Below are 26,898 nucleotides of genomic sequence, written 5' to 3' on the forward strand. Positions count from 1 at the left end.
GGCTGGCTTCCCTCGAGTGTACGGAACCCTCAGATGCTCTTCCTTCAGAGAAATTTAGAAAAGAGCGTCCCCTCCCGGCATCAGCAAGGACCAAACCCAGGTAAGAAATCTCGATTTTCTTGGAATATCCGAGCAATTTCGATTACGAAATTCTTTGTTTGCCTCTGTTGCTGTTGCTTGCCCTTGATATATTTCTGTGGTTTCTTGGTATTGGATTTTCTTGATAGAGAAATTTGCTTCAGATCCACATGCAAACATTGTAGTCTGTAAAAAAGAGGTAGTCTTTTATTGTGCTTTGATCATTGAGTTTTGGGTTAGTTGACTAAGAATCTATATAGGGCTTCAACAATGGGGGTTTATTTTTTATTTTTTAAGGGCTTCAAGAATGGGTTTTTTTAAACGCTTGAATTACTCAAAAACTTTTTGTTTGGTAAAGCGAAGGAGTTTTTAGAGTATTACCACAAGATTATTACCTGGGTAAATATGGAACTTTCAGCCGTAACCAATATATTTAATTATAGCTTGAGTCCGAGTGACCAGAAGTCGTCAGAACTCTTTATTGGTGGTAAAAATTCCTCGAAGTTATATTTTATGTACTCTTTTTACTAGGAGGACTCTTATAATTAGGTCGTTTTCTAGCTTCGACATTTTGAACAAGAAGTTCATGTTTTCCTCTCTAATAGTTTAATGCTGGAGCAGGATTTCCTTCCCCCCCCCCCCCCCCCCCCCCCCCATTTGAAAGGTATTGCAGAGACCTTTACGGAAGACCTTAATTTTTTCACACCCATCTCTATTCTGGATCAATTTTCCTTCGCGTGATTAACCATATAACTGTTCAAACAAGATATGACATGTCAATAGGAGATTAACACCATTTCTAGCTGTCTTACTTGGTAGAATTCAGCATTATTTTATCTACGTATGTATGCATGAGTGTGTTTTGACACAAGTTTTGGGCTCTTGAACTTAAGCTGTCGTTGGGGTATCGCCGACTAATTTGTCTTCATGATTTTCCTTTTAACGTGGATGACTTTATATGTACTGTTGGTATAGATGGGATGGTTAAGTATTCTTATTGCTTTTATCATATCTTTCTTTATCTGGCCTACTGTAGTGTTTGAAATTTGAATAAGGAAATTATATATTACTGAACCAAATGGATGCAGCGGTTCAGTACTCCATTCATACAAGTGGCCGCAGAAGTCCTAGTCAAACACCCCAAAGAAAAGAAAAGAAAATCTCTGAACTTCTTGTATCTAAGTCAAGTAGAATATATAATATCTATATATGCTAAGGTACAAATTAAACCCAATGATCAATTCATAACAATAAAGGGGAAAAAGATCGTGTTTGACGCATTATTCCTCACACATTATATACATTATCTACAGTACTTGTCACAGATGAGCAGTAGCATTATTATTTTATATTCTAAACCTGCGGTTATTCTCTCTTTCCAGATGTTATATATACCATAGCAGCAAAAGCCAATTACCAGGTAATTTCCCATTCCAAAATTAATATTCCTTTATTCTTATTAACATATCGTGTCGATTCAGTAATATCTTATACAATCCTCCATGATTCTTTCACCAACATCGATCCTTCCATGTAAAACTAAAAGAATTAATCAGGTAAATATAATTTGTGAAGTTTGTATAGGGAACCTACAAGATTAATAGGATATTATTTTGATGGAGGGTACCTAGCTAGTTATATTGGTATATTGCGAGCTATTTTTGTTTTGTTTTGTTTTGTTTTTTTTTTTTTGGGGGGGGTTTGGGGGGGGGGGGGGGGGGGGGGGGGGGGGGGGGGGGTTAGAGAGAATTTAATTCGATTGGGGGTCATGACGCTATAAGCTAATTAATTCTCCTAATTGAAAGTTGATTTCTGGTTTATTTTGTTGTGGTGAGGAACTGGAGATCATCTAGTTTGAGTACAAAATGTCCCGCCCCAATTAACTGCAAAGGGTCATGCATGGTGCATGCCAAACCATCATGATGTAATACAACTTGCATAAGTACTCTATTTCACAATGGCCATAATATATCATTTATCCTACTAAATTCTTTCAAAATAGAGTTAATTCTTTCAAAATAGAGTTAGTACACCACAATTCTCAAGCTAACGAAATAAAATACTATATTAATATTTAAATACTCTAGTCCAAAGGTTCATTTTCCTTGCCCTAGAAAATCTTGGTTCAACACACCTAAACTCTTTAACATTATTTTTTTATAGGTAGCTAAACTCAACATTAATATAATTGAATAAATTTCAAAAACAAGATGGAGGGCGCGCAGTTAAAACAGACTTCACGGATACCTTTTAACGCCTAATCATATATGTAGCTTTGAAAGGTCATAGAATTGAGTGAGTGAGCTAATAATAAGAATGATCATTCTCCAATAATTATCAGCTAGGCAACAATTTACCATAAAATCTCAACTTGAGAGATCATCTTGTAGCTTTGAAAGGTACTGATCATAGAATTGAGAGTGAGTGAGCTAATGTCCATGCAGTAAGTAGATATATAAGGCTAGGGAAATATAAATTCCATGATAAGAATAGTTTCTGAAATGTATAAACTATATTTTGTTAATATTGAAATATAAAACAAAATTTTCTTAAAATATATAATAAATTATTATAAATGGGAACCTTACTTTGCAACTTCTCTTAATTCAATTACAACCAACCTTAAGTATGCATCCAAACACGTGTCTCATGTATTAGGATTTAATTTTTAAAAAATCGAAAATTGATGCATGAGAAACAATAAAATAAAATCGAATTTGATTCCATAAAACGAAAAATAGGCTTGGTAAGATATCATGAGTGGTTAATTCGATGAAAAATTTTAAATAGTGGGTAATTGGTTTCGGATTGGACCAGCGAGTATATATCGTCAAAAGTCTAGCCAAATAGGTGGTTGGTTGGCTTTGTAGTCACCAAATATTGGTGATGGTGTTGACTGTTGAGACCTTGTCTCACTCAACTTGGTGGGGAAAAGAGGATGGCTTGCAATAGGCTTGAGCTAAGCTACGAATTTAAGTTGGGCTATAAATATAAACGATACTTATAATCAACGAGCCACTCAAGATCAGCTTGGTTAAACTCGAGTATATATGGCTCGATTTGTTTATTAAATGGGCTATTTATTAATACAAAATTATAATTGATTATTAAATAATACAAACGTATATATAAAGCATGGCTGAGCTCTTTTAAGCTTGTGTGAACTTGAGTTACTAATTCGCATTTATTGCTTTTAATGGTATAATTTTTAACTTTATAATTATCTTAAATATTTGAAAAGATCATAGGAAATCATATTGTTTCCGATATTATGCATGTTCTTTGAATCCTGATGAGTATAATAATTGATATTATATATATATATATATATATATATATCAATTATAAACTATTTAAAGATATTTACAAAGACTCAAATGTAACTCAAGTTATTAGTTATTTTGTCAAAATTAAGTACGTAGGTCATGCACAAGTAATAATTGAGCTGCTTTTGAACATAAATGTAACTTGATGATCATAAACTCTGTATAGCTTGTGAACAAGCTTGAACAATAGATGATCAATTGTTCATGAACATAAAATGTAACTTGTTGATAGACTCGAGGCCGGCTCGTTGTTTGAATAGAAATTGAATGAACAAGACTTGACCACTCACTATTTGCTCTAACTTAGACTTGACCAGTCACTATTTGCTCTAACTTAACTTGTTTGCACCCCTAGCTTGATCATTAATAGAGTTAAGAGTACTACTCCAAGACTCCGAAGGGAGTTATATAGCTTTTCTGGACTCTTGACCATATATAACTCAACTGATCCACTCTACTTTTTCAATGTCAAATTGGGATCGAAGTCAAGCAACTCGCCTCCAACAAATTTTACAGTCAATTATTGATATTGGTGGTCGAAATGTGGCACTGAATTTCAAATTGAGCAACAAATTTCTAGATCATCTGAAACAAATTACACTAAATAATATTAGAAAAACCTCTTGAATAATGGAAGAAGTGTTTAATTACCAATTGAATGGATTAGAGAGTGAAAATCATGAGGATAAAGCATCAATATATATATGCAGGTTTTCTGATCTACTTATTCATCATGTTTGAAGACACTGGAAAATCCTTTCGATCGCAACTAATTTAATACCATTATTTAATTAGTACTTTTTGTCCTCAATTCATTTTTTTTGGAAAATTTTATAAAAACAAAGAGAAAAAATTAACAAAAGAAAATTCTAATCAACTATAAGTGAATGCATGCCTAGCTAGCTAGTTGCTCTGGATCTACTTAATTACTCGCCGGACGCTTGAGTCGTCTAATCCAGTACCGCAAGCTGTAATAACCGAGTATACTTGATCTCCCATTGCATATGTTCATGTTATTAAATGTTGTTCTCTCCTAATTGATGATCAGGCATTAATATATAGCTTAGCAAAATTGGAGTTTTTAGTAGTTAGTGACTAATAAAAAATATTAATGAAAAATGGACATTAAACTGGCTTTTTGGAGGAACAATAAATTACTGCTAAACAAAATCTAGAGAGGTTTTTGCTTGAATATTGCATGCATCTAGAGAGAGAGAGAGAGAGGACATGCAGGGATAAGAATAATACTTCTTGTATCTCTAACCACATACAATAGGGAACAAAAATTGTCCACATGACACGAAAAGTTAATCCTGACGCGGAGCAGAAAGAGAAGCCGAAATGGGGGCAGCAAAATTAATACTGACTCCTTTTATTAGGTGATCTAAAAATTGTTGATGAATATTCTAATATTTGTACGAAAAGTTCCTACGTATTGCTAATGATGTGGCTACAAAAAAAAAAAAATTGTTAAATTTGAAATGAGACATATATATATATATATAAATAAATGTAGCTAAATGTTGTAGAATATTGGAACAAAAGTGTGACTCCAAGCGGTAGTCAAGGCACCATAAGCTGGTTGGTACACTAGCTTGCTGTTGACTCGTATAACATATATATAGAGCCAAACTCTTTGTACAATTTGAAAGAATCAACCTAGCTACTATATATTCTAAATTAGCGCGTTAGACGTACTCTCTTAAAATAAAAGGCATATTCTTGTGTCAAAATTCCAAGCTAGGCGCTGCGCAAGGATTAAGTACATATTTGGGATTACGGTGAGAAATATAATTTATAAATTTAAGACTTATAACTTATAGTTAGGAATAACTTATAGCACAGGAGATTTGTTGCTGGTCTCTCTCTCTCTCTCTCTCTCCCTCCCTCTCCCTCTCCTATGACTTTTCGTCTACCCATTCCTAGTGCTTCTCGTCGGGGATAATCCTCTAATTAATCTCTCTTCTAATTTGTTTTTTTATCTTTTCATTTCTTGTTCCTTCTCATTTTTTCATTATGGACCCATTGTTCTTTTAGTTTCTGTTTTGCTCTTTTCTTCTCTTAAGTTTTTGCTATAAGGGTCGATGGAGTGTGGTGTTTGGATTGAAGCTAAACTGCTTGTGATCAAAAGGAGGGAATGGGAGGGGGCGGGGGAATCTTTTTTGCATTGTTGAGAAATGCAAAAAATTCACAAATGCTCTTTTCATCAGTAGAGATGTGGTGGTTTGGTTGGCCAAGGCAGTCGAGGATTGCTTGAAGCTTTTAAGTAATAGGGCTCCATTTCAGACTGGAAGGGAGGGAAATAGATTTTTCCTTTTGCAACTTAGCCAAAACTCGTATGGTAGGTTTGTGAAGTCGGTTGAGCTGGGCACGGGAAAAGGAAAAGGTATCATTGTTATTCCTGAGGGTAGAAATGGTAGTGGTTGGGAAGGTTTTGTGAGGAAGATAAGAGAACTTGTTGGCTCAAGTTCCTCTCTTTCTTTATCTGAAAATAGAGGTGTCTCCTACAATGGTGTTGATAATAAGGCTTCCACAAGAAAAGAAGTGAGAAAGTTTTACCTTCACATAGGGGCTTCCTCTTCCCACGAAGCCCCTTACTTATCAGCTTTGATGGCACCAGTGAATGATATCCCTAGTTCTAGTAAAAAGTTTTTTCCAGACACAATGAAGTAGTGACGACTGTAAGTTTTAAGCAGAAAAGACCGATGGATTTGATCAATAGGAAGATTTCTGTAGTTGGGGTCAACGATTGGCATTCTCAGAAGTTACAGAAACTATGAGAAGTCGATGGGTCACTCTGGCATGTTTGGGCAAAGCTCCAAGGGTGGAAAGAGAGGCTGGACTCTTTGATGAAGGCAATTGATGACAGATTGGACCTAATTTCGGGCATAGGCTATATCTCTAAAGGCAATAATGAAGCCTCAGTCAAGCATAATGGAGGATTGGCTAGGCCTTCGGTTTCTAATTTACTAGGAGATGGGCCTAATAGAGGCCCACTAAAGAGGCCTGTACTCCAGAAGGATCAAAATAGAGGTGGGCTTCAGAGCAAAACAAGTTAGAAAAGGATGAAGTTCCAGCCCATTCTTGCAATGGCTTTGACGGTTAGTCCGTCTTCATAGAGAGAGTCGATGGTGATGGGCGAACCCTTTGGGGGTACTCCAGTGATGTGTTTCGATACGGTTATTTCAACGAAAGGGCCTTCTTAACCTGCAAAGTCTTCTAAGAAACAGTCACTCATGTGGCAGCTCTGACGAAGGCACTTTCTTCATAGAAGAGGTCGACTATCAAAGGTGATCCTCTCGATAGCAATACTACGGTTAGGAGTGAAAACTGAAGGGATTGGTACGGTTTTAGTCCAAAACCGAAACCGTATTGATACCTTGAAATGGCGTAAATCTTGACTAAAACCAACCCGTGAAAGGGGAGAAAATTGTTGACATCAATTTTGGTGTAACTCTAGTTGGTTCATGGTGTCTTTGGTGGCGACAAAGGTGGCCCTGCGTGCAACGATGTCATGGAGAGAGAGAGAGAGAGAGAGAGAGAGAGAGAGAGAGAGAGAGAGAGAGAGAGAGAGAGAGAGAGAGAGGTGGCGTTTCTGAGTCTAAAATGAGAAGTGAAATGAAGAAGAAGAATATGGGTGTTTAAACCCTAGGGCGAAATAATGCCGTTCCATTTTTTTTCAAATATGTAGTTTGAAAACGACGTCGTTTCATATATGTATAATTTTAATATATATATATATATAAGCTATCATTCTGTTTAACAGTCCGGTCCGGTCCATTCTCAAACTGGGACAGAATCGGTCGACGGTTGTTTTGACAAAATTCAACTATTGGCCGACTGATTTTATGCTGGTTTCAATTGGTTCCGAGCTCCGGCGATTTGTCTAAGTCGGTCCTGGTCGATTTGACTGGTTTTTGTATAGCCCTAACAACGGTTGGTTCGTCTCAGGTAACCTTTCAAGCTGAATCCTATCATTGTAAGGTTAGTTTGGTGGATCTATTAGGTCCAAACTCATCATGGTTTTGGAGGAAGAGCTTGTAACTCAGAAGAAGGTGACAGTTACTGGAGATTCTTCAGAAGTTACAGAAACTAGGAGAAGTCGATAGGTCACTATGGCATGTTCGGGCAGAGCTCTAGGGGTGGAAGGAGAGGTTGGACTCTTAAATGAAGGCAATTGATGATGGATTGGGCCTAATTTCGGGCTTAGGCTATATCTCAAAAGGCAATAATGAAGCCTCAATTGAGAAGCATAGAGGACTAGCTGGGCCTTTGGTTTCTAATTTACCAAGAGATGGGCCTAATAGAGGCTCACTAAATAGGCTTGTACTCCGGAAGGATCAAAATAGAGGTGGGCTTTAGAGCAAAACAAGTCAGAGAAGGGTGAAGTTCCAGCCCATTCCTACGATGGCTCCGACGGTTGGTCCATCTTCACAGAGAGAGTCGATGGCGATGGGCAAACCCTCTGGGGGTACTCTGGCAATGTGTTTCGATACAGTTATTTCGGCGAAAGGGCCTTCTCAACCTGCGAAGTCTTCTAAGAAACGGCCACTCATGTGGCAACTCTGATGAAGGCACTTTCTTCATAGAAGAGGTCAACGGTCGAAAGCAATTCTCCCGATAGCAATACCATGGTTAGGAGTGAAAACTGAAGGGGATTTGTACGGTTTTGGTCTAAAACCGAAACCGCATCGATATCTTGAAATGGTATAAATCTTGACTAAAACTAGGGGTGTAAAAAAAAAAAAACTGGTAAACTGGTAAATCGGACCAAACCGATGGGATTGGTCCTGTTCCGAGTTTGGTTCGGTCTGGTACCGGTTTTATTTTTCTTAAAATCGATCAAAATGGGTCATGTTCCAATTTTTCTTTTTCTAGAATTAGACTGAATCGGTTCATATATATATAATTTTTTTATTGTATATAATTTTTATATATAATATATAATTATATATAAAATTATTTTGTATTATAAGATAAATTACTAATTAATATTTTTTTTTGATAAGTAAAATCAAAGTATATTAATGAAAAGAATAGGCAAAAGCCCTGTTCAGAACAATGAATGCCCTACTACGTAGGCTCAATAGATACAAGAAACTCATGTAAATTTTGGCCATTAAAATTAACTGCAATGGCTCATGTACAAAGTGTTCTAAAAAAGAAAGCTTTTAGTTCCTCCATAGATCTCTCTTTGTCCTCAAAGGTTCGTTCATTACGCTCTTGCCATACACACCACATTCTACAAATGAGAATCATCTTCCAAATAGTCTTGATCTGTTGAATGCCTCTCAAATCTGTCCAACTAGCTAACATCGCCACCATTGTCTCCGGCATTACCCAGCCCAAATCTAATCGACTCAATATCTCATACCATAATCCTCGAGCTACCTCACAGTGTAGTAAAAGATGGTCTACGGATTCCCCCCCTTTCCTACACATGCAACACCAATCTACAATGATCACCCTTCTTTTCCTCAAGTTGTCCGTTGTGAGGATCTTACCCAAGGACGCAGTCCACACAAAAAACGTTGCTTTGGGGGGCACCTTATGTCTCCAAACCTTTTTCCAAGGGAACTGAATGGGGGACCCTTGCGAAAGAGATTTATAGAACAAGCGAACCAAGAACAAACCTCTGCTTGTAGGCTTCCACCATAGTAAATCATCAAGCTGGTTGCTCCGTTTGAGTGAGTACAAGAGACTGTAAAATGCTGCAAAACTGTCCAATTCCCAATCATGTGCTGCTCGGCTGAAATTGATGTTCCACTGGATATGTTCCCCAACCATCCCCATGACTTCAAGACTCGGACCTGGTTGTAACAGTGCCTTCAAGTCTCGGACCTGGTTGTAATCAGCCTCGCAAAAAATAAGGGTATCATCTGCAAAAAGTAAATGTGAAATATTAAGGACTCCCCCACCCGGGGATCCAACCGGAAAACCGGTCACTCGCTCGTTATCAGCCAAGGCTGAGATCATTTTGCTCAAAACCTCCATCACCACAACAAAGAGTAGTGGAGACAGCGGATCTCCTTGTCTTAGGCCACGTGTGCTATTGAAAAAACCAGTTGGGCTTCCATTTATCAAAACCGAATATTTCACCGTAGATATACACCAATGGATCCAAGATCGCCATCTTTCTCCAAAACCACACCTTCCAAGGATGTCAATTAGGAAATCCCAATTAACATGGTTGTACGCCTTCTCCATGTCTAGCTTGCAAAGGATCCCTGCATTACCCGCTTTTAGTCTACTGTCTAGACACTCGTTTGCAATAAGAACCGCATCTAGGATCTATCTATCCTTTACAAAAGCATTTTGGGATTTTGAGATGATTTTTCCCACAACCTTGCTAAGACGATTTGCAAGAACCTTAGAAAGGATCTTATAAACCCCATTTACAAGGCTAATAGGTCGGAATTCCTTAATCTCCACAGCCCCGGCCTTCTTCGGTATCAATGCAAGAAAAGTGGTATTTAGACTTTTCTCAATTTTACCGATCGAATGGAATTCCTCGAACACCTTCATAAGATCTTCCTTTAATACATCCCAACATGATTGAAAGAAACCCATAGAGAACCCATCTGGACTTGGGGCCTTATCTTTAGCCATCTTCCTCACCACCTCAAACACCTCAACTTCCTCAAAAGGCCTCTCCAACCCGCTGCTGTCCAAAGAGTCAATAGGGTAAAAAATCAGCCCATTGGGCTTGGGCCGCCAACCCACCTGCTCAGTAAGTAGCTGTTCAAAAAAACCAACTACATGATTGTTAATACTCTGTTCATCCTTACATTCTACCCCATCAATCTTCAGCATCTCAATATTATTGTATCTCCTGTGAGAGTTGGCTACCCTGTGGAAGAATTTAGTGCTACGGTCTCCTTCCTTCAGCCATAAAGCCCTCGACTTTTGCCGCCACGAAGTCTCTTCTAGTATAATGATCTGCTCAAGTTTTGCAACCAGCACTAGTTTTTGGGCTGATTCCTCCTGCGTTAAGCTCCTATACTCTTGTAACCTTTCGAGCTCCTGAACCTCCCTAAACTTACTTTCCTTGAGTGCCCCTATATCGCCAAAAGATTGTCTATTCCAGTTCTTTAGATCTTGTTTTAAAGCTTTCAGTTTACCCGCAAGCATGAAGCTGGGAGTACCCTGAATTTGATAGGAAGACCACCATTGTCGCACCCTATCCACAAATCCTTCCGACTTCAGCCACATGTTTTCAAACTTAAAGTATCGGCGTCTTCTCTGTATCCCATCACAATCCAACAAGATAGGCCAATGATCCGAACACAAACGAGGTAGTTTCTTTTGCCAAACCTCCGGGTAATGAATCTCTCACTCCGGAGAGATTAAGAATCTATCTAGTCTGGACCATGTCTGATTGTTAGCCCACGTACAAGAACCCCCCGCCATTGGTAGATCCACTAAATTTAACTCAAAGATGCATTTTGAGAAGCATGACATTGCCGGGCGCATTCTTCTATTACCATGACTCTCACTGGGAAATCTTGTTACATTAAAGTCCCCTCCAATGCACCACGGAAGGTCCCACCAGCTGTAAACTCCAGCTAGTTTGTCCCATAAAAGACTTCGGTCATTATCTACAAAAGCCTATAGAAAATTATCTGATATACTCCTAAAGGAGCATGCCACCGTGAATTGCCCTATAAACTCCGCCCTTTTCTCCACCACTCATTGGTCCCACATAACCAATACACCTCCTGAGGCCCCGTTTGAAGCCAGATAAACCCAATCAACGTGTACGCAACTCCATATACTTCGTATAATTCTTGTAGTTATTACTTCCAACTTCATCTCCTGTAAACAAATGATGTCCGCCTTCCACCCTCGCAACAAGTTTCTTACTTGCAGCCGTTTGTTCGCCTCATTAAGTCCGCGAACATTCCATGAAACAATTTTTGGTTTCATTTAGGATAGACTAGCCCCTTCCCTTTCATCCTATCCTTACTAGAACTACCTTCAGAGTTCATGGACCATGTTAGTCTTTTGAGCTCCCGCATTTTTTTAGACCTTGCCTTCCTTTGTTGTTAATGACCCATTTCAATAGCGGTGAGTAAAGCCATAAACTGCTCCTCATACCCATCACACCTCAAACCCACAATTTCTTGTATGTCCTTCACCGTGTTAAAGACACAGTCCGAGACACGAGCTTGATCTAGAAACAGACAGTTTAATGGAACAGGATTTTGTACTCTTAAGTCCATCTGTTCCTCCGTACTTTCTTCCCCAAGCACGAAACCCACCTCCCCTACTTGATCATTAGTCACCTGGAAGAGCCTCTATGCATTCTCTTCATCTGAAAGGAAGAGATCTTCACTGGCCGAGTCCTCACTGCCCCCTATTTCGCACTCTTCGAACTGATTATTTTCTCCATGTAGTGCCAGAGGCCACTCTGAGCCAACTTCTCCTCCCCCACACTCCATCGGCTCTGTCTGTCCAGTTTCGGAAGGGAAGAAAACTCTCGGTGGTGATGGGAGGTCCACCTCCATTTCTGTCGGTAGTTTCTCTTGCTGGCCCGGCGTCATCTCTGCATTACCCAAGCCTCCGGCGACTTCTGTAGCAGCCATCTGCAGTTTCTGTTGGGTTCCTCTTCGCACTAAAGATTCCGGCACATCGTTAACCTGCTGCAGGCTGTTCGTCGACGGAAGTGGATTGGGCACGAGACGAGAAGGCCCTGCCCGTGCTTTCCATTCTTTCCAGGTTGGTTTAAGTGTGTCGGGCTTAGGCCCTTGCCTAACTCGGCCCTCAAAAGGGTCACGGGCCTGATTCTGGCCCAACCCGTTACTTAAGGCCTTATAGGATTTCTTTTTAAAATCATCCCCAAAACGCACCGTTTCTTCCATCCCTTTAATAGCCCCGACACTCCTCAGCACCTTGGCCACCTCCCTCTGCAAATAACCCAACTGAGCCTGAATTTCCTTCACCATGCAGTGTACCTCGCGCACGTCTCTGCCAATTTCTCTCTCTCGAGGGGCTCGATGTACATCACTGTCAACATACCCCTTTCTCAGGCCAGCATGTGACCCTGCCGTGGTAAGTGCATCTTTATACGATTTCGGCCTCCCCTCCGTATCTTTCCACGGCCTTCTCTGTACCTCTACGCCAGTACGGGCCTCCCTTAGCACCTCCCCCATACTTCTCCATCCCCTTCCCCCCTCATCTTCAGGGATCAAAATGAAATTTCGGCGACCTCCTTCCCCGTAAATGGCAACTTCCAGAAAGTTTCCGCGATCATTTGAACGTCACAGCACAATAAAGCTCTGATAACCTTCCCTTGTTGACGTATAAAAATCACTACGATCACCTTTCACACAATTCTCTAACTCTCTCTCAAGCCATTTTGCAGTGCCTAACCCCAGCAGTAGCTCCTGCTTGCGTCTCTTCCCTCGCTCAGTGATGCAAATCAGTCCCCCTTCACACACGACCGAGAAAAACTTTGTTTCAATCATGAAATCCTTTACGTAAATCATCCGTAACTCCCGTCGTCGTATTACACAGTAACTACACCATCCTCCACGGCGACGGAACGAAACACAGAACGAGAACGTAAACTTTTCACACCATGTACGGAGAGAAAAACTTTAGACGCTACATTTGTGGAACAATAAAAGGATGATGTTGCATTTTTTGAGCCATCTTACTAATTAATATTTTATTAAATTTTAAAATCTTATATCATTTTATTTATTGTATTAATAGTTATAATAGTATTATATAATGCATATTGATAGTTATACTAATATTATATCACTATATATTATAATATATCACCATAGTCTATAATATAATTATAATGTATATTATAATACACTACAATATATTATCACTAAAGTATTATATACTATAATATACTATATTATATAAAATATAATATAGTATATTAAAATCGAAAAACCGGATCGAACCAGACCGGAAATTGGTAAAATCGGAATACTGGTTTAGGAAGGTAACCGATGTGTAATCAGTTTTGGAAAATGTAAAACCGGTACATACCGGTTCGGTTCTAAATTTTGTCAAAAACCAGACCGAACCGGATCGATTGCACCCCTAACTGAAACCAACCAGTGAAATGGGAGAAAACTGTTGACATAAGTTTTGGAGCATCTTCGATGGCGACAAAGGTGGCCCTACGTGCAATGATGTCATGGAGAGAGAGAGAGAGAGAGAGAGAGAGAGAGAGAGAGAGAGAGAGAGAGAGAGAGAGAGAGAGAGAGAGAGAGAGAGAGAGAGAGGTGGCGTTTCTGAGTCTGAAATGAGAAGTAAAATGAAGAAGAAGAATATGGGTGTTTAAACCCTAGGGCGAAATAGCACTGTTCCATTTTTTTTTTTCAAACATGAAGTCCAAAAATGACATTGTTTCATATATGTATAATTTTAAAAAATATATATAAGTTGTCGGCCTGTTTAACAGTTTGATCTAGTCTCAAACCGGGACCGAACCGGTTGACGACTGTTTTGACAAAATTCAACTGTTGGCCGACTGGTTCTACGCTGGTTTCGGCCAATTCCAAGCTCCTACGGTTGGTCTAAGTCAGTCCTGGTCAATTTGACCAGTTCTTGTATAGCCCTAACAATGGTTGGTCCGTCTTAGGCAACCTTTCAAGCTGAATCCTATCCTTCTAAGGGTCAGTTTGGTGGATCTGTTAGGTTTGAACCCATCATGGTTTTGGAGGAAGAGCTTGTAACTCAGAAGAAGGTGATAGCTACTGGAGATTCTTTAGGGAGAGCTATGGGATCAAGTTCCTCTTCAACTGACAGGGATGAGGGTGTGGAATAAGATGTTAGTTGTGAGGGTTTGTAGGGGGTCAAGAAGTCTACTTCTAAGGTTCCTTGTACTCAATTCAATTCCTTTGATTCACAGTTGGTGATTGGTGAAGGTGAAGGCTCTTTTTCTAATGAATCAGGAAAGCTGATAGTTTCAAACGAATATGATGATCCTAATACTATTCCTCTGTGTTCTATTAATCCTGGCATCAATTGGCCTAATAATTCTTCTGATTGGGTGTTAAGGAATGTGGAAGAAATCAGAAACTGTGTGGGGATTTCTTGTGATGGTTTTTAGGAACAATTTAGAGCTCTACTTTTCGTCACTGAAGCTGGCCAACTTGCTCTGGCCAAATCAGCTTCTAAAAGAAAGAGGGAGTTGAAAAGGTTGGAGTGTACCATCAACTATAACACTAGGGAGGGGAATGCCTTTTGTAATTAAGGCAAGGAGAGGGCTGCCATTGGTTCCCAATGAAGCCCAAGATCATCTCTTCGAATATCCATGGGTTTAATGACTATAGGAAACGCCTCTGGATGAAAAATATGGTTCGTCAGTAAAAGGCAGAAGTTATCTATTTTCAAGAAACTAAATTGAAGAAAGTTAATCATTCAGTGGTTAATAGCCTATAGAGTTGTTGTTGGGTGGGTTGGGTCGAGTTAGTTTCTAATGGAGTTTCGGGAGGTATCATTGTTATGTGGGACAGGAGCACTGTGGAATTAGTAGATCATTATGTGGGGAATTATTTAGTGGCATGTCATTTTAACAATGTGGATGATGGAATCGAATGGGCTTTTGTTAGAATATATGGGCCTGACTTGGACTCTAGAAGGAGTATTTTGTGGGATGAAATGGTTGGACTTTGTAGGTGATGGGATCACCCTTGGTGCTTTGGTAGGGATTTCAATGTTACTCGATTTCCTTGTGATTGCAGAGGGGATTCTCAGATTACAAAAGCTATGTTTGAATTTTCAGATCTTATTTCCGAGCTATAGTTGATTGATTTACCCATGGCAGGAGGAGAATTCACGTGGTCAGATGGAAGAGCAAGGTCTCAATTAGATAGATTTTTTACTGTGACTTCTTGGAAAGCCTTATTTCCAAATGTAAGGCAGAAAAGGTTGCAGAAAATTGTTTCTGACCACTATCCCATCTTATTGATTGTGGGGCCATTGTAAGTGGGAGAAGATATTTTAAATTTGAGAATATGTAGTTAAAGGATAGGGGCTTTGTAGGAAAGGTTAGGAGGTGGTGGGCCTTTTACAATTTTTTAGGTACTCCAAGTTTTGTTTTGGCTGGCAAACTCAAAGCGCTAAAATAAGACTTGGAAGTGCTGGGATGTAGAGTTTTCTGGTAATGTAGTAAATAATAGAAAACAGCTAATGGAGCAGCTGCAATTTCTGGAAGATAAGGAAATTAAGGGAGGCCTTTATCTCGAGGAGGAGGAGAAGAAAAAAGAGGTGAATGCAGAAATTGAAAAGCTCTCTCTTATAGAGGAAATTTCGTGAAGGCAAAATTCCTGGATCCTTTGGGTGAAGGAATGCAATAATTGTACGAAAGTTTTTCATAAAATGACAAACTCTCATTGTAGAAACAATGCTATTGAAGCTCTTCAAGATGGTGAGAATGTTCTTTCTGATATTGGGGAGATTGAAGATCAATTGAGTTATTATGAGAAGCTCTTTAGGGAAGAACACTCATAGAGACCAAAGTTAGATGGGCTGGTGTTTGAGCCCATTGATCAATTGAGTGCATATTGGTTGGAGAGAACTTTCGAGGAAGAAGAAGTTCTGGATGTGGTTAGAGGCATATCTAAGGACAAGGCTCCGAGTTCGGATGGTTTCTCTATAGATTTTTTCTACGCATGCTGGGGCATCATGAAGGATGACATTATGAAAGTTTTTTATGACTTCCACTTGTTCCTAAAATTTGAGAAACTATCAACACTACTTTCATTACTCTCATTCCTAAAAAGGTAGGTGTAGTGGAGATGAGGGATTTTCGCCCCACTAGCTTTGTAAATGAGGTGTATAAAATCATTGCCAAGTTGTTAGCCAATTGTATTAGTGTGGTTATGGACAAGATTATATCAAAGTCCCAGAATGCATTTATAAGGGGAAGACAAATTCTTGACTTATTTCTAATTGCAAACGAATGCTTGTAGTAGATTAAGAATGGGTAAATCTAGAGTTTTAGTTAAATTGGATATGGAAAAGGTTTTTGATCATGTAAATTAAGAATTTCTTGGGAGATTTGGTTTTGGTGAGAAGTGGTGTTCTTGGATTAAAAATTATATTGCAACGACAATATTTTCGATATTAGTGAATGGCAATCCAGTTGGTTTTTCTTAACAGGGCTTGGAGTTTAAGGCAATATTTTGGGTTGAAAGGTAGCTTCATTACCTATGAGATATCTTGGATTACCTTTGGGTGCTCCCCACAAATTAGTCTATTTGGGATTGGGTGATTGAGAAGATTAGGAGGAGGTTAACTGACTGAAAAAAATTATATTTGTCTAAAGGTGGAAGAGTCAACTTGATTAAGAGCACATTGACTAATTATCTCCCCACTTATTTCCTCTCTCTCTTCCCTTTACCAGTTGGGGTTGCTAAAAGAATTGAGAAGATTTACAAGAATTTATTGTGGGATGGCAATTGGGAGGAAAGAAAGTTTCATTTGGTGAGTTTGAATAAGGTTTGTCTTCCGGTTTCCTGTGGAGGGTTAGGTGTGCGAAACTTAAGACTTGTCAATAAAACTCTCATTGGGAAATTTGTCAAGAATACTAAAATCAAGGTGGGGGATGGGGCAAAGATCTATTTTTGGCATGACACTTGGTGTGGAGATTCACCTTTTAAGGTTGATTTCCCTAATATCTTCAGAATTGCTAGAGATAAAGGGGCTGTAGTGTCTGCTTCTTATCATTTTTCTAACAATATGTTTTGTTGGAGTGTGGAATTTACTAGAGATGTGCAGGATTGGGAAGTATGTGAAGTTTCATAATTATTAGGAATATTATATGAGATGAAGATTGACCAAAGCAGTGGGTGCATATAGTTAATTCCAGATTTTTAGTGAGTTCTTTTTACGAGGAATTAATCAATCATGGGGTCAAAGATTATCAGTAAAAAAATATAAAAAATGATATGGACAACGTGGTCGCATCCCCGTTGCGGCCTTGAGTCCACGTGTAAAAGGAAAACGATGTCATTTTCCCCTTTCTCATTTCCCATTGTTCATGTTTGAAGCAAACGTCCCTTCCTCATATCTATGTTAAGCTGAAGAAGACCTCTGCCAAAGAACTTATCATTGAGGATGAAATTGATCCTGTACTACCATGGAGAAACAGGCTAAACCAAAGAACAAGATCTTGAAGTTTCTACCGAGAGCAGCTTCGGCAAGAGTAGTCTCCTTCTTATTTGGAAAGCCAAGGTGTCTAGTAAGGTTGCTTTCTTTTGTTGGTTGGTTGTCTCTTGGGAAATTTTTTAACCATTGACAACTTGAAGAAGAGAGGTTTTCAAATAGCTAAATGGTGTTTTTTGTGTAAGAAGAATGAAGAATATATTGATCATCTTTTTCTTCATTGTGACGTGGCGACATCATTTAAAAAAAAATGATTTCTGAGGTAGAAATGATGATCATTCAATTTGTTTTTTTTTTTAAATTATAACCATATTCTTAAAAGTTTGAAAGTTGTAATTATCTGAGACTTGTATGTTATTTTCACATATTGACAGTCTTTTTAAAATTTGAACTACATTCCAAATTATCCAAAAAAGCATGTTTAAGGGCATAAAAAATTATGTTTTTCCTTAAACGTGGTTTTTAGCTTATTTGAGATTAAAAAATACTGTAATATGTAATATCCAAACAACCTAATTTTTCTTATTAAATAAATTTTACTACTATTTAAGTATTTTTTAAAACTCCTAACTAGGGGTGAAAACCGAAGGTAATTGGTACGGTTTTGGTCCAAAACCGAAACTGCATCGATACCTTAAGATGGTGTAAATATCAACCGAAATCAGCCGGTGAAGGGGGAGAAAACCTCGACATCGGTCTCAGCGTAACTCCGGTCGATTAGTCGGTGGTGAGAGAGGTGGCCCTGCATGAGAGAGAGAGAGAGAGAGAGAGAGAGAGAGAGAGAGAGAGAGAGAGGGAGGGCAGAGGAGAAATGAGAACTAAGAAGAAGGAAATGAGAGAAGAAGAAGGACGTGGGTGTTTAAATCCTAGGGTGAAACGGGTTGTTCCATTTATTTATTTTTCAAATATTAAGTCTCAAAATGATGTCGTTTCACTTACTTAAATACCGTTTTATTTATATCGTTTTATATGTATATAATTTAAATATATATATATATATATATATATATATAAGCTATTGGTCGGTTTAACGGTCTGGTCCAATCTCAAACTGGGACCGAACTGGCTTACGGCGGTTTTGACAAAATTCAACCGCTGGTCAACCGGTTGTACGCCAATTTCGGCTAGTTCTGAGTTCGGTTTGAGTCGATCCTGATCGATTTAATCAGTTCTTGTAAAGCACTACTCCTAACACAACTGCTCTAACTAAAATTCTTGCGGTAGTCTTTTGTTTAGAGTTTTTAAATCTCAATCAGTACTTTCAAATTAAATGGTTGGCACATCAACACTTGCAAAGTATTTATTAGGTCTACCAACAGCTTGTTTATCATCCTAGCTTACTTAGTATTTACAGCACTCAATATATTTTATAAGTGATCGACGAAACGCTGATGTGGCAAGATCCTAGTCATTTATATTGAAAGGTATTGTTGATATTTAAAAAAAAAAAAAGAACTAACCGGTAGAATGGTACTATTCTTGAACCCCAAAGAAGACTAGCTAACAAGTACTAAGACTGGTAAGTTACAAAGTCTAAATCCATGCATCAAACAAGTTGTGTCAAATATATATTAGTAGATCACCAAATACGTAATGACAACTAGAAAATACAGCATTTTAAAGCTTACAATCCAGGAAGTGATCATCCTTAGTACTTCTAAAACCCTACTGACTAGCCAGCTAGGAAATTACAAAGTATTGTAAAGCTTAAAATCCATCAAGTTCCATCCTTACTTTTTCTCTTTGCCATGAACTCGTTTGCTAATGCAGTTCATACGAGATGCGATGAAATATTTTATTGAAAGTTAAATAAAATATTATTGTAATATAAATTTTTAATGTTATTTTTGTTTTGAAATTTAAAAAAGTTGAATTGTATGGAAATTTGATAAAGTTATAATGATGATATAAGATAAGATAAAATGATTTCAGTTAGGATTATAGATGTACAATTTTCTAGAGATTTCTTGCAGCCTTGAAATCTGATTAGGCTGCAAGAATAACCAGTTATTGAAGTATGCATGCAGTACTTTTGAAGGCCATCGATCGATATATAGCTAATTTCTATCTGCACTAAACATACTTGACTAGATAATATTTACTATTTTTCAGCCATTGAAAGCGACAGTACTACTACCACTACGTCATATTGTGAATGGAATAGAATACGACCTGCCTACGTAATATCAGACAATTTTTAGAGTACTGCTTGAAACATGCTTAGGGCATACTTTCTTTGACTTGGCAAACGAGACCATTTTGAAACTGGAATCAACATGTACGCGTCATCCATCTCAAAACTCTTTATGAAATACCTGAGAAATGGCTGAAAACATGAGTCGGCTGACTAGAAGTTTTCTTTTTTAATTTCTTTCCAATCTTTGAGAAGAACTGACCAGTCAAAATGAGACCGACTAATTTTATGAAGTGGGATCCTTCCGATCCATGCATATTGCACGTCATGATGACTCTCACGAGAACGTCATTAACACAACTTCGAACCATAGTAAGTAGCTGGTTTATTTAAATATTTATACATCTTTAGATGAGCCAATACTGCAATTAAACCAGTCTGCAGTTTAAGAACAACCTTATTTTTGTCGATAAATAAATAAAAATTGCTTTCGATTGACTAAGATATCATTATTATTGTTTGTCCAATCATGCGAGTACTGAAAATTATATATATTCTGGAGATACTCATGTTCTTTTAAAAAGAAAATACCATAAAATAATCCCAAGTATTTGTGCAGTACTATGACAGATCACTATCCAGAATTAAACCGGTGTAACTAAAACATGATGTGTCAGCAATACATGCAAAATTATTATTAAAAAGAAAAAAGAAAAAAATTAGAAAAAAGAAGATATTTATCCTGGACACTGCTGAGAAACAATGAATTCTTTATGACTTCAAAGAGAGAGTAGAGATTACACAATCACCTGATTCATTCTTGAAACAAAAAAAGAGAGAGAAGACCAGCTGGCTCGATCGGTGTTTATAAGTTGATGCAATCCAAAATCAAAATAAAATACCAACGCTTTTTAATTAGTGGCTTCGGGATAATTTCTATCCTAGATGAAATTTACACTATATATCCTCGGTAACTGAAAAGGATCATGATGAAATGATCATATTTATTGCGCTTGATCTGGACAATATTAGAAATAAAAATAGGTATCCAAAGTCTTGAGTTTCTCATTGTTTGAGGCCTTGAGAGCTGTTTAATCACAGTTGGAGAATGGTGGCATAGCCTCATGAAATGCTATTTATTCTCTGTAAGGCAAAGTCTGCTCAAGAGGGCTCAGTCGATCCGTAGGTACTTTTTGGCTTGCTGCAGGATTCAAAGGTATTAGGCTTTGGACATTCTCTAGATGTTCTGCTGTTTTTTATATGCTAGCAAACTTTGGAAAGGAAGACCCCTTACTGCATTAGTTTAAACATTACGTAATATTCTTCAGTAATGATACAAATAGAAGGGAAAGAAAAAAAACTGGATGACCTAAAAAGCTGGAGTAGTTTGTTTTTAAGAGAACTGAAAGTCCAAAAGGATTGTTCTGGATCTCAGACTAGAGTAATTTCTTTTTAACAGAAATTGAGAGTACAAAAGGATGGTTCTGTTGCTTTTGCCATTCAGACCAATTGTTAAACTTGAAACTTTTGGGTGTCGCAATGATTTACCTACAGCCTAATCCAGAATCAGTGGATTCTTGTTTACTTGACTTTATATGTCCTGAATGCAGACCTAGAGGAAGAAAGATAATTTGGGCTTACTAAAGTTTGTTGGTGTATTGGATTTCAGACATATGCAGCATGAGAAACAAGAGGGCATTCGCATACACCTAAAAGTCTTCAGGGCGCCTCTATGGAGAACAAGATTCTACAACCTCACTCAGGAACATCTGAGTCATCAAGAAAGAGGAAGTTAATAACTGTGGATACAAAGTGTACCATCTCGGAATCAGATCATGTTTTGGATGGGGGAATCCTGAAAGAATCAAACTGGCAATCCCAGACTCGTAATGTGTTCATTCCAGCTCATGGAGGGCATGAAAAAATGTCTGTTATGAAATCTTGTGATGAACCTGCAGGAAAGGCTGAGTTTGGTGGTCCTGGTTTACAAGCTGGAATGAATTACAGAATCAATAAATCTTTTGATTTTAAACAAATTGGTCAGACTTCAAATTCTCCCAGAGTAAATGTTATTTCAGATATTGGAACAGGCTCTTTGTTTTCTTCTTCATGCGTTGGACACAAGGAAAAGGATGTGTCACTGCAAAGTGAACTACTGTTTTCCAGTGGCTCTTTAGGTACAGGGTTGACTGATAACTGTATAAAAGAGAAGGGTGGAAGTCAAGGAGATGGAAATATGCACATGAATAAGGTAGAAGGATCAGATGTTGAGAATTCTAAGCATTCCTTCTTGGAAGAAACTGTACCTAGAAATGGGGATTGTCCTCCTATGCAGGTAGATACTCGGCATTATCCAATTCCTGGTTCTTTTAAGTCTGATGAAAAAAGTAAATCACTTGTCAGAAAAATAGTTCCCACAGTTGCTGAGAAGCTCTGGGATGGGTCCCTTCAGTTGAATTCTTCTGTAAATGTGGTTGCGGTTGCCTTCTTTAAGAGGTTCATTCAATTTCTTTTTATATTCAGTTTTTTAAATAGATACTTGCAACTCATTGATAAAATATTTTTCCTAGATTTGTCAACATCACTTGTCCTTTTAGTTTTGTTTTCCAACAAAAGGTGGGAACAAAATTTGTTAGATAGTGATTGCATCACTTGAGGAAAAGAGAGATATCTACTTATCAAAAAAAGGAAAAGAGAGATATCTTGTCTTCAAGAGAAAAAGTGATATGGAGAATGTAAAATAAGAAAGTAAATATAATTTACAAACTTATTACGATGTGATGAAACTCTTCCACTAAATCGCTTGCAGAACCAGTGCCTTTCTCCATTTGTGCAGACTGAAACCGATAACCCCCCCAACCATTTCCTCCTCTCCAAGGTTTCACCAAATACCCTTGTGAACTTGTTATAAGGCCTACTGTCATTTGGAGTCAACAAAAATTAATCTCTATAAATTGTTTTGTTTATCGAAGCAATGTTTTCTTATGACAGTAAGTGAACGCTCCAAAAGTTGTGAGCAGCATAGGGTTTTCACTATATTGATGTTTTTTAAAGCCTGCCACTTTCAGCTTCAGTCAAAGTTAAACACCACATCTAGAAAATGCATGTACACTAACATCCTAAGACAAATGGATTCCTTCTAAAAAATACTTTGTCCTTGGTTAAGTAAGAATTTAACCTTCCCAAGCAATATTGTGGGATCCATTCACCACCTTCCTACTCAATCTGATTGGGGGTATTACACACGCTGTTTCATTTCAAGTGGAATAATAAATTTCCACTTTTTCTTTGAGTTCTTATCGACAGAATGGATTTAAAGCTGGTTTTTTTTTTTCCTTTCCTTTGATTGCTTCTGGCATTTGGATTGCATACTTGCACATAAGTTCTGCTGCCTTGTGTGATATCAATTAGAACACTCTTGATTTCTTTTTAAAATAAAAATACTCAGTTTACACGCAATAGAACTTCATCTCAAATATATTATGTATACGATCATTCCTATTTGTTTTGGGATGATATGCTACAACCAAACATCACATCCACCATGTATGTATAATGTTGGAACTTGGAAAGGTAAAAATTTCACTGTTAATCTTGTCCATGATGATTATTTTTCTGTAGCGGTGAGAAGATGCCTAATATCAAGTGGTCTGAATCTGTAGAAGTCAAAGGGAAAGTGAGGTTAGAGGCTTTTGAAAAATATATTCAGGATCTCCCTCGTTCGCGCAACCGAGGTTTAATGGTATGGTACTCTTACCTCTTCATACCATTGTGAAATAGGCACTTCTGTTCACAGGGTTATATTAGATTTATGGAAGTAAGTTCAAAATCTGCCTTGTTTATATACTAGCTTGATGATGACTAATACTCGAGGCAACTGGATTGCGGTTTGCCTTCACTTTGGTGAGAAAAAATCGAAGAGCTTTGTGTTGTTTACGGATAGAAAAGTGATGCACTCCAGAAACTTTTGAAGCTTTTGTTCTGATAGAGAAATACTCTGCGGTGACTTCACTTGAAACTGAAGAGCTACTAGACAAAGGGCAGGTTTTGTGTGATTACTATATGAACTTCATATTGGCTGAAAAGAAAAATCATATGAATATAAATAAGAATAGATGATATTTATGACTAAAGGGATCGACTTGTAGGAGGTGCAAGAATATACATTAAAGATGTTGAAGCTTATTTTGGTGGCATTGAAATATATTGTGGCTGTTCATGTGTTCGTTGGGAGGATTAGAATAGGGTTCTTCCTCTCTTCCACCCCAACCCCCAATGTTGCCAAAATTTTTATTGATAAAGTTTCCAAAGTCAATGTTTAGTTCCTAATAGGAATAATAGGGAGATTTTGGAAAATCTGGAAATTAAGTGATACCAATGAATGTCAATATAGAGCTATGCTGTAAAAGGTGTCAAATAGAGTTGTTTGTAGCTATACATAAATAATTATAACATCCTTCAACAGCCTAAGGTCAGGGAAACATTTGAGTGCAGTGAGTTATTCTGTAAATGGTGTCAAATAGAGTTTTTGGTAGCTATACATAAATAATTATGACATCCTTCAACAGCCTAAAGGCAACCTTTTATTCAGGGAGTTGGCTTGTATTAAGGTGATGGGTGTCGGGAAGATTAATCTTTCCAAATGTTCTGGCAAACATTTGGATTTGCTGACATTTTGTGCTATTACTTACTGAAAATGGGAAAAAAGTTGTGCTATTGCAAAACCACACAGATGGCGTACTTATGTATGTAATCATATGGAAACTAGTGTTATGATTGTGCTTGATCTATTTTTTTGTAAGAAAAGTTTAGTTTGATGTCATGATTTCGTTTTTGAGTTGAATTGCTTCCAATTTCCAATTGCCAATTTCCTTGCTTCATTTTGAGCAAATTTTGACCTTTCTCTTTGCCACTAATTATTTGGGTAGACATGGATCAGGTAGATAACGGATGAGTTTCCTGTCTAGTCTGGTCCTTGATCCACCATTGGCTGGAAGTTTGGACCATAGAGATCTTGAATAACAGAAACTTGTGCACCAGATATACAGGGGTTGTGGGTGTATGGACAGTTAGAGATTTGTCTGGTTGCATGAGAGAAGGAAATGTTTATTAACTATTAATTGGCTAATTTGATTAAAACCAGTTTGGTTGCTAATCTGATAAAAGAAAAGTTAGCAGGTTGTAATAAAAATCAGGCTACTTAGTTTTATGAAGGTTGATAAGAGACCAACTCAATGTGTCACATAATTCCAGTAGTACTCAGTTATGTATTAGTTGCCAAAAAATTATATTCTTGATTTTATTCCCTATGAACAATATATTTGATGTATTTCAGATGCATTACCTCAGAAAAATTTTATCTTACATCATACAGTTCCTCGAAATCTAGGTTATAACAAATCTTAGCATTCATCTTCAGGTAATCTCACTTTGCTGGAAAGAAGGGTCATCTGAAACTGGACTGGCAGGCATGAAAAAGGTGAGTCAGCAAGGGAACACTTTTGGAAAATACCGGCAGCCATCATGGATAAAATTTTAATTTTTTCTGATAGACAGATGATGATTCTATTTCTTGTCATTCCTGTTGACAGGTTGCAAAAGGGTACAAAGAAGGGGAGAGAGTTGGGCTTGCACAGCTCTCCCCAGGTATTGATCTTTATGTCTGTCCTCGCAGTGAGACCATAATCACAATACTTGCTAAGCATGGGTTCTTCAAGGGCATGGCTGCTGTTGAAGACAACCAAGATTCCTTGATTGGTTGTGTTGTGTGGCGAAAAAAAGGAGCAAATTCTGTTAAGAAATCTGAGAAAGAAAATTGTTCCTGGACAGAGCAGCCTGTCAACTTCCCACCTGACTCTTCTACCCAAAGAGTTGCTGAAAATAATTTGCATTATACACAACCAGCTGAGGCATCCCTCCCAGTTGCGTCAGGAGCAGATTGCACCACTCTTGAGATTATAAAATGTGAAAGTTCTGAAAGCAAGAATATCAGGCCTAGCAACATTCAACTTGAGTTGCATAATTCTTCCACCATCATTAAACCCTTGCCAACACGTTCATTCCAAAGCAATTCTCTATCTGTTTCAGTGGGACTTAAAACATCATGTTCTGACTGTGACTCTCGTCAGGATTCTTTGGGACAGTCATTGGAAGTTGAAGCTCCTCAGATGCACAATTTGGGACCCGAGAGACCTAAACAGAGCTTGGAACTTCAAAGGCCTATCTTGTCCCTCCCGCATGATGTTGTCAACAGAGTTGCACCTCTGCCTGATGATGACGACCTTCCTGAATTTGATTTTGGAGCTTCTCAAGGATTTAGGAACATGAATGGATCCCTTCCGCGGATCGTGCCCACTGTAGAGTCGCTATTTTCCAATCAAAGAAGATTGGAAACTTCAAATCTTCCAATGCTTACTCTAGATGAGAAGAAGATTCTAGTAAAGAAATTTGGTGAACATGGCAAGACATCTGAATTTCCTATTGTGGAAGAACCAAACGCAGCCCAATTTCAAGCTGTTACCACACCTGGTAGCGGCAGCATTGCTGTTCCACGTTCAAAGAACCATTTTGATGAAGATGATGATGATATGCCCGAATGGTGCCCGCCAGATGTTGAGATTCACAAGCAATCAGTTCCACAGATAAATCGACCATCGGTAACTATGATCAATCACGAAGTACCAAAGTCGAGGTTCCAAACATCTTCAGGTCCTCCAAGCCCTCTGCTCCCTTCTCCACATCCCATCACAGCCCATCCTCCATTTTCAACCCAGACAGTGCCTCCTGCATATAGTTTCCACAATGCAGTCACTGTGAGACCTGTGCAACCAAGACCACCTAACGGATACATGCATAGGGGTCCAATTTCTTTTATGGGATCCACTTCTAACCCACTATCGAGACCAATGTCAAACACATTGGATCTTAAATTTCCTATCTATCCTGCTGGTTGGAGAGTCCGGAGGTCGTGATGCTTGGAGATCAACAAAACTAGTAAGCTGATACCTTGAACTGATGTGTGAAATGTTGGTCAAAACGTCGTAGAGAAGAATCCTGCTTCAGGTAGAAAAGACACCGAAGAAGCATGATTCTAGTAGGAACATCAAGTTGTAAATATTACAGGAGCAGCAAGTTAGGTGTTCGTTCATGCCTAGGATCTCGCCTGTTTTCATATTATATGAATCATCTAAAATCCTAGAGTCGTCTTCCCTTTTTTTCAAA

The 26,898-nt window shown here is 38.1% G+C and overlaps 1 protein-coding gene across 3 annotated transcripts; it reads left to right on the forward strand.

Annotated features, from left to right (window-relative positions):
- LOC122305178 lies at positions 1-26,898 on the forward strand. Of its 3 annotated transcripts, none has more exons than XM_043117526.1 (6): positions 1-100; positions 1,461-1,498; positions 21,347-22,173; positions 23,299-23,419; positions 25,097-25,156; positions 25,269-26,898. In XM_043117526.1, exons 3-6 carry the CDS (start codon positions 21,410-21,412, stop codon positions 26,646-26,648), a joined length of 2,325 nt encoding a protein of 774 aa, XP_042973460.1. In that variant the 5' UTR covers positions 1-100; positions 1,461-1,498; positions 21,347-21,409; the 3' UTR covers positions 26,649-26,898. The 3 variants fall into 3 exon arrangements, with proteins under 3 accessions (XP_042973460.1, XP_042973461.1, XP_042973462.1); XM_043117527.1 differs by having other exon boundaries at positions 4-100; positions 21,288-22,173; XM_043117528.1 differs by lacking the exons at positions 1-100; positions 1,461-1,498 and adding an exon at positions 19,820-20,893.

The sequence above is a fragment of the Carya illinoinensis genome, chromosome 3, assembly GCF_018687715.1.
Source record: "Carya illinoinensis cultivar Pawnee chromosome 3, C.illinoinensisPawnee_v1, whole genome shotgun sequence".
NCBI classification, from domain to species: domain Eukaryota; kingdom Viridiplantae; phylum Streptophyta; class Magnoliopsida; order Fagales; family Juglandaceae; genus Carya; species Carya illinoinensis.